At 37.2% G+C, this 9,000-nt stretch overlaps 1 protein-coding gene across 1 annotated transcript; it reads right to left on the bottom strand.

Moving 5' to 3' along the window:
• Positions 1-4,552: 4,552 nt before the first annotated feature.
• On the bottom strand, positions 4,553-8,442 carry LOC109154875 (putative FBD-associated F-box protein At1g61330). The gene is made up of 6 exons (XM_019302614.1): positions 8,361-8,442; positions 7,056-7,913; positions 6,823-6,966; positions 6,074-6,347; positions 4,940-5,093; positions 4,553-4,838 (listed from the first exon to the last, which is right to left on the bottom strand). The coding sequence occupies exons 1-6, from the start codon at positions 8,403-8,405 to the stop codon at positions 4,553-4,555; spliced, it is 1,761 nt and encodes a 586-aa protein (XP_019158159.1). The 5' UTR covers positions 8,406-8,442.
• Between the last annotated feature and the right edge of the window lie 558 nt (positions 8,443-9,000).

Raw genomic sequence — 9,000 nt, 5'->3', positions numbered from 1 at the left:
TAGTTATATACGTGGCATGCTGATCCTTTTTTTTCTTTTTATTTTTTTTTTAAATATGAATTTTACATTACTTTTTTGAGGAAAATATCTCAACAATATTCCCATAATAGTTAATTTTGGTTTTGGTTGCCAAAAAAAGCAATTATTGTTGAGTTTTCGTGTTTAAACAATGTCTGTAAATCTGGAAAGGGAAAGAGTGTTAAGGGAAATTTTGCATTGTGTCGTGTTCGTAGGAACACTGCCTTAAAAGTAATTTTCAATTTCCTGCAATTACTTTCGACCGTAACACAGGCACGCGAGTTGCGCTTGGGCAAAGCTGCTAACAGAGCTAGACGGACGAGAATGGCAGAAAAGGGAGGTTTTTGGCGAGTGTTTATTAATGCACAGGGACAAAGCTTATATACGTAGAAGTGCAACAAACTTTCATCTGAAAATGGCGTTAATGGGCAAAGTGGATCATGATCGTGAAAGGAGAAATATAGCGCAATTATCTGACTCCACAAATTTATTATTTATTATGGAGAATGGCGTTAATGGGCAAAGTGGATCATGATCGTGAAAGGAGAAATATAGCGCAATTATCTGACTCCACAAATTTATTATTTATTATGGAGAGCCGGAATAGTCGAAAATAAAAAAGAAGGGCGCGCATAATTCTAATCCCATCCCACGACAGCGGTGCGCGTGTAGGGTTCCTATTACTTTTCTCTCCATAATAATTCAAATGCTCCAAATAGGTCATTGAATATAAGGGAAGAAAAAGTCCCTGGAGAAAGCAATTTGGGACAAGAAGTATAGAAGAAGTCACTTCGATCTATACATGATTGAATGTAAACTCCAACACCATTTAAGCACAAGGTGCTTGGCAAAACAAATTCGATCCTACCAAACACTTCATCATAGTCGGGAAAGTGCATAGAAGTTGCACAGTTCTAAACCCATCAACCCCTACCCAACTTATTGTTTTTATTAAACAATTTTAGAATCTAATGTCTGTCTGTCTGCCTGCAATGTAAATAATGTTACAAATAATGTCATTGGAGGGTAATGTATCTATGTCTATCTTTCTTTATGTGCCTCTGTACAAGGTACACCGGACCTTAAACAAACAACCTATACCAATTAACAAAACCACCTGTCTGTAGACTAACACCAACAAACAAAGCTATAAAAAAAACCCCACAAATTTGGTCAATAAATTACTAATTCCACACCTTGTGGAACACTTAACATCAGTTGCTGGTGGGCATATCTTCTAGCAGATTCCTGAACCTCCACTGGCCGAGAAAAGTGCTTCAAGATCTGGTTGTGGGGATCGATCACCAATTTCTGGAGAGCGGGAGGGTTCTGGATGAAGTACATTGCGATTTCAGCGTCGCTAGGGCGCCCAAAATACCCGCGAATCTCCACAACCTTGAGCGACTTGAGAAGAAACGCCTCGCCCTTGAGCATCCCTCTCCTGGTCTTCTATGGACACAGCCATATCAACTGCACAGCAGCATCCGAGTAAGGAAAACCAATCAAGTTATGTAACGGATTGCAGAAAAGGCGAGCTTGGACTACATACATTTATCACATAAAAGACCAGGGACAATAAACATAGTATTTACTTAAAACGAATCCATTCCACAAAGATGTTAATTGAAAATTTGTAAAGCGCAGCACCGAAACTGAAGTTGTAACACAAACAATCTGTAACGCAGTTCGGGCAAACAACCCTAATCTGCGAGGCACTTCTCAATTTGAGAACTTGCCTAAATCCACTAAAAGCTCAATATTTAAAGTACACTGTTTGGAACCTGAGATTACACAATAGAATGATCTTTCCTACCAAACTATTGAAATCTAAACACACGTACTACTTTCTAGGGGAATTAGTATCTTATTCTCAAAGACTCTCGTACCTCACAAGATTAATGTTGAATGCTTGAGATCTACAATAAAGGACATCCCCTATTTATAGTAGCTATTCCTAACAGATTCGTGAATAACAAACTATTCCTAATCAAAATAGAACTAGAAAATCTTCAACAACAAATCCCCTTAGAACTAGTATTCTTCAATAACTATTCCTCTTAGTACTGATATTCCTTTATAGAATTGGAATTCTTTTTGCACATAACTTTGACAAAATACTTTGAGTCAACATTAATAAATGTCAATTTAATGAATACAATGATTCGAGAATATATAATGTATGTTCTTCCCTAAGAAGTAACTACAGTTAGTTACCCTGTGCAAATGCTTCTTATTCTCACGGGCGCTATGGAATAAGCAAAAAGACCGAGTTCTTAACAAGGCAAATTCAACTTATTCCAGATGATAAATTTTCAAATCCAAAGATGAGTAGGCTATACTTGGAAACAACCAATGTGACAGAAAATGTTTTCTTTCACATTAAATTTAAACCGAAGGATTAGATACGCTATTAAAACTTTTTTTTTTTAGAACGTATTAAAACTTGTTATATATGTAGTTGAAACACGCACCAAGAGCACAAGTCTTTCCAAATGATGACAGTGTTGTAGCAATGATGTGAACTCAAGAAGAGATTCGTCACTAAATGCTCCAATTTTCAGCACTAACTCCTTGAGTTTGGGCAGTTCGGGAATATTTGAGAAATTAACGTTTGCCTGCATGGAAAAAAAAAAACAAAAAAAATGAGTTAACAAAACACCGGAAAAGAAAATAGTCTGAACAAAGAAAAATCACCTACTAACCTGTGGACGATAGATAACTAAAGTTAGAAGCTCCAGCTGATTAAAGCAGCAGGCAAGCTGTCCAAAGACATTGTTCTCGATTCCAGAACGGCCCATACCCACCGAGACCTCTTCAAGTTTTGGGACATTTTTAAGATAAAAGTAACCGCTGGACCCAAATAACAGAACGAAGAAAGAGTTGTGTCTTGGAGCTCTATAGTTTTTCAGCCCAAGCAGATGAGAATCTCCAAGGAGTTCAGCTTGAGAGCCGGGCCAACGACCTTCACATTTACCGAGCACCTCGAGTACTGCAATGACATAAACTCGAGAAACGGACAGTGTAGAAGGAAAGACTCCAGCAGTTGATCACTCACATTAACGTCACATATGCATCCTAGGTGGAGGGGTAACCTGTTAAAAACTGAGAAAACTTATAAATTGGATAAATTGAAAGACATTAGTTAGTTTAGGTACCCAATTGTTATTTTTTAAGGTTTAGTGGCCTAATTGCATTATTGTGTTCAATTCAGTGGCCTATTTGACCCTTATTCCTTTTTGAAAAAAATGTCACATATGCATTCTAGGTGGAGGGGGTAACATGTTAGAAACCTAAGAAACCTGCAAATTAAAATGGACTAATTGCATGAAATTGGTTAGTTCAGGGACCTAGTAGTAGGTTTTTTAGGTTCAGTTGCCTAATTGCATTCTTGTGTGCAGTTCGGTGGCCTATTTGACCCTTATTCCTAATAAATGTATATTAGATAAGGAAGTAAAAATCAAATAAGGAAGCAATAAATCACTAGCCTTTAGGGTCGGGGTGTGGGGGGCCCTTAGCGTTGGGGTTCAGCCTTTGGAAGAATAAATCACTAGCCTTTTGTTGGTCTGAAATAATTGTACATGCATGGCTGTTGGTGATGCCCAAGTATTCTATCAACAACTCTAAAAATCACTTCCAAGAATTAGTATTCTCTATCTCAACTACTGCCCATGCAATGGGATACATTTGGTTATTTGGATCCCTCCCAACTGCAACTAAAATCTCACCTTAAGTGTTCCTTTGAGAAAGAAACCATCTAGTCATATAACCTGCCTACACCCAGCAAGAAACCCCCTTTTCATTGCGTCAAAGCACACATATATTCTCTAAAATGTACATGGTGCATTAGGGACTACTCTATTGGTTATAATAAGCACTGCTTCTAGGATTGGAATCTAAACATTCTTGTGCATAATCTCTTTTTTTGAATTGTTCAGAAAAACCTTGATTAATTTTCTTCCGGATAGCTTTGTGCGTCCTACTTACCATCATCACATTAACATTAATCTCCAACTTTGACTCTATATCATCCTTCAACTTAGTGTATTTCATGGTAGGATCTCTTATAATCTTCTCCTCATAATTTTCTTCAAGCCATTTTTGACTTATAACCCTTAAATTATATCTACAATTGCACCTATGTTTTAACTCCATTGTTTTCAGTTGGAAACATTTAAACCTCTCTTCCTAGCTACAATGTAAGAGGAAAGGACAACCATGCAGACATTTCACTCTAACTCTCATTTTCTCATTTTTGTAGAAGTGAATATCTCTCTTCTCATGCACGGCATATTTTATCATTGCACTCTTAAACTGACTTGCATCATCAAACAACATTCCTATCTCAAGCTCGGGATAATCACAAGCTGGGTTATAGGATGGGAATTTGCATCTGTTGGCTTCCCTTTCAACATCGTCTTCTTATCACTTCCATAATCAACACATACTTTGTTTCCCTCAACTTCATTCTGATTTGATCTTAGCTTTATATGTATTCTTTGCCATTGCCTTACCCTTTCCCTTATCATTTCCATGTCTATCTTCCAATCTCATTATCTTGTGTAACCCATCCATATCCATTATCATCATCCTCATCATGTTCACTATCCATCTCATCATATTCAACTTCATAATTAATTTCAAAATCATCTTCAGGTAGAACCTCAACTACATGATCTATCTCCTGACCTTGATCCACATTCTCAGCTACATGTCCTTCATAAACATTCTCAAGTACAAGTAATAACAATTCTTGAATCACTTCAGGTTCATCAATTCCATGATGTACGTAGATGTCACATTTCTTCCATTTTGTTGTCAAACTAATGAGGTCCAAAGTACTTTCATCATTCCACAGAACTTTGAGTTGTGTCTTAGAGGCTCATGGGTTGCTTTGTAGTATAAACTTTGCATATTTCCATACTGCCCATCTTTTATATATTTTGCTAAATGGGGGTATGAAATAAGATCTGGGTCAATTTGTATCCTATTAACCTCACCATTGATATACTTGAACTCAGGACTTCTTACAAAATTTCCACCATGGTGGACTACTAACTCAACACTTGCACACATGTCTGCAATAACTATGGTAATATTAAAAACTATTTAACAGTGTAGTAAAGAAGTTAGAATTGTTAAAAAAATAATAAAAAAAATAATAATAAAAAAAAAAACCTCTTTAAACCACCAAACATCCATACACACTCAATACCATTTAACAACACTGTTACACTGTACTACCAAACAATAAAGCAAATTAAGTACCATTTAACAAATAAAAACATGACACCTAGCATTCATTTAACTAAATACTTTAAAAAATTCAATAAACTTTAGTATGATGCATATCCATCAAAGTTTCAGCATGGACCCCATTTGGAGGCTAAATTTCAAAACATTCCAACATCAAAACAACAAAGAAGGACCACTTTTTTTCAAAAAAAAAAAAAAAAAAAAAAAAAAAAAAAAAAAAAAACTTATCAACATTATTGTATACATATTCCAGGAATACAACTCATAAATTACACAAAACCCTTACATAAACCCAATCCCCAGATTACATACAACCCAAACCCTAACATAAAACTAAGAAACATGAATACCTATATGTACTTTAACTATCAAGCTAAACCATACCTTTTTGAAGTTATTGCGGTTGAGTGGCCTAAGAAACACGAATACCTATATGTACTTTAATTGTTGTTGTTTTTTTTTTTTTTTTTTTTTTTTTTTTTTTAGGTTCAGTGGCCTAATTGCATTATTGTGTGCAGTTTAGTGGCCTATTTGACAGTTATTCCCTATTGTTTTTATTAAACAGTTTTAGAATCTAATGTCTGTCTGTCCGCCTGCAATGTAAATAATGTTACAAATAATGTCATTGGAGGGTTAATGTATCTATGTCTGTCTGTTTATGTGCCTCTGTACAAGGTACACCAGACCTTAAACAAACAACCTATACCAATTAACAAAACCACCTGTCTGTAGACTAACACCAACAAACAAAGCTATAAAAAAAACCCCCACAAATTTGGTCAATAAATTACTAATTCCACACCTTGTGGAACCCTTAACATCAGCTGCTGGTGGGCATATCTTCTACCAAATTCCTCAGTTTGCACTGGCCGAGAAGAGTGCTTCAGGATCTGATTGCGGGGATCGATCACCAATTTCTGGAGAGCGGGAGCGTTCTCGATGAAGTGCATCGCGATTTCAGCGTCGCTAGGGCGCCCAAAATACCCGCGAATCTCCACAACCTTGAGCGAATTGAGAAGAAACGCCTCGCCCTTGAGCATCCTTCTCCTGGTCTTCAATGGACATAGCCATATCAACTGCACAGCAGCATCCGAGTAAGGAAAACCAATCAAGTTATGTAACGGATTGCAGAAAAAGGCGAGCTCAGACTACATACATTAAAGACCAGGACAATAAACATGCTGTAAAAGACCAGGACATAAACATAGTACTTAAATGAATCCATTCCACAAAGATGTTAATAAATGTCAATTTAATGAATATAATGTTCGAGAATATATAATGTATGTTCTTCCCTAAGAAGTAACTACAGTTAGTTTCCCTGTGCAAATGCTTCTTATTCTCACGGGTGCTATGGAATTAGCAAAAAGACTGAGTTCTTAACAAGGCAAATTCAACTTATTCGAGATGATAAATTTGGAAATCCAAAGATGAGTAGGCTATACTTGGAAACAACCAATGTTACAGAAATTTTTTTCTTTCACATTAAATTTAAACCGAAGGATTAGATACGCTATTATAACTTGTTATATATGTAGTTGAAACACGCACCTGGAGCACAAATCGTTCCAAACGAGGACAGTGTTGCAGCAATGATGTGAACTGAAGAAGAGATTGATCACTAAATGCTCCAATTTTCAGCACTAACTCCTTGAGTTTGGGCAGTTCGGGAATATTTGAGAAATTAACGTTTGCCTGCATGGAAAAAAAAAAAAACAAAAAAAACGAGTTAACAAAACACCGGAAAAGAAAATGGTGCCAACAAAGAAAAATCGCGTACTAACCTGTGGACGATAGATAACTAAAGTTAGAAGCTCCAGCTGATTAAAGCAACAGGCAAGCTGTCCAAAGACATTGTTCTCGATTCCAGAACGGCCCATACCCACCGAGACCTCTTCAAGTTTTGGGACATTTTTGAAGATAAAAGTAACCGCAGGACCCAAATAACAGAACGAAGAAAGAGTTGTGTCTTGGAGCTCTATAGTTTTTAAGCCCAAGCAGAAGAGAATCTCCAAGGAATTCAGCTTGAGAGCCGGGCCAACGACCTTCACATTTACCAAGCACCTCGAGCACTGCAATGACAAAAACTCGAGAAGCGGACAGTGTAGAAGGAAAGACTCCAGCAGTTGATCACTCACATTAACGCACCTCAAAGAAAGGACTGTTAGAAACCTCAAGCCGGTATTGGACTGTCTACTAGTGAAAAGCTTAGACGGGAATGTATAGTTACACATGGCTTCACGAATACTGGCATCATATCCCAACAAATCCAGCTCGAGCCTCTTTACATTCTTCGAAAGCGCAACTTTTACCCAGTTATCAATGGCAGATTTCGAACCCTTGCCCAGATCGAAGCTAATCTTGAATGCATCGAGGGCAGGGCCGTTATGCTGCCTAATAACTCGATTCACCCAATTAATGTACTTATTTCTTTCTGTGTTCAGGGATCTTGGATATATCGCTCTTCCACCCAATGTGGTTTCGCCGTTAAAGTCTAACCCAGCAATGGACTTCCACAGGTTCCTCCACCGCCTCGATAAGATGGCAGTGGCAGCAGCCTCCTTCAACGGCAGGCGAGACAGTACAGAAATAAGAATTTCATCCGGTAATCTACTCATAAAATCACCGACATTCAACACTTCCTATACCACAAAAGTTTAAGCAAGAACATGAACACGGGTGAGAATTCAGAACTAACGGTCATCATTACTAAAGCTAAAACATAAATCAGAAATAAACGTTTAAGCTGTCAACAATTCTGCATAGATACAAAGGAAAACATAAAATTCAACAATTCTGCATAGATACAAAGGAAAACATAAAATTCAACAATTCTGCATAGATACAAAGGAAAACATTAAAAAGAAAACAACTCTCCACTGATATTTGAGCCCAAAAACAAACAAATCACATTGAAGCAATGCAAAACACCCACACAAACCTATCATTCTTCAGTTCAAATCTAAATTACTCCTAAAACACACTTAAATTAAATCCGCTATGACAAGCACAATCAAGAATTAATACAAAAAAAGTAATTGAATTTATAACTCTTTCTATCATAAAAACAAAAACTTGGCATTGCTAACCGTGCGAAGATCACAAACTCGAGCCCTTCTCCTCCTCATTGACATGTCAGATTACTAACGCAATCACCAACAGCCGCAAGCTGCAGACAGAAAATCAAGAAAACCTTACAATGTAGATACACTCAAAACATACATACACAGGAGATATAAACACACAGAGAGTCAGAGACAACATAGATACACTCAAACATACATACACAGGGAGTATAAACACACATTTCCTCATTGTAATGCGAGATTACTAACCCCAATCACCAATCACCAACCAGCCACAACATGCAAACATAAAATCCAAAAAACCTTAAAATCGGAGCAACCACAGCCAATTTGGCCAGGGTGTTGACCCAATCAACCAGGCTGCTTTAGCTCAGATATTTCCACAGATAGAGTTATAAGACAGAGTTTACTTTGTCCCCTCGGGTAGTGGTCCCAGATTTCCTCGACACTAAAAAAACAAAAATTCTTAAAATCGCTGACCTCTACAACGTAGATACACTCAAACACACATGCACAGGAGGTATAAACGCACAGAGACAACCGAGATACAGTCGAACATACGTACACAACGAGTATAAACTATACACACACAGAGATAGAGAATATCAACAGACAAACACAACCACACATACATACTTCGTTG

Source organism: Ipomoea nil, unplaced genomic scaffold (genome assembly GCF_001879475.1).
Source record: "Ipomoea nil cultivar Tokyo-kokei standard unplaced genomic scaffold, Asagao_1.1 scaffold2662, whole genome shotgun sequence".
Taxonomy (NCBI): Eukaryota; Viridiplantae; Streptophyta; class Magnoliopsida; order Solanales; family Convolvulaceae; genus Ipomoea; species Ipomoea nil.
The sequence above is the reverse complement of the archived record's forward strand: the minus strand, read 5'-3'. Positions and strand labels throughout refer to the sequence as shown.

Bases quoted from the DNA above. Each gene is read 5' to 3' on its own strand.
- LOC109154875 (XM_019302614.1), bottom strand. From the start codon at position 8,405: ATGTCAATGAGGAGGAGAAGGGCTCGAGTTTGTGATCTTCGCACG. The intron at 6,348-6,822 runs GTGCGTGTTTCA...GCTGCTGTGCAG, and splicing joins TGGAACGATTTGTGCTCCAG to TTGATATGGCTATGTCCATT. The intron at 4,839-4,939 runs GTATGGAAATAT...GGACCTCATTAG, and splicing joins AAATATATAAAAGATGGGCA to TTTGACAACAAAATGGAAGA.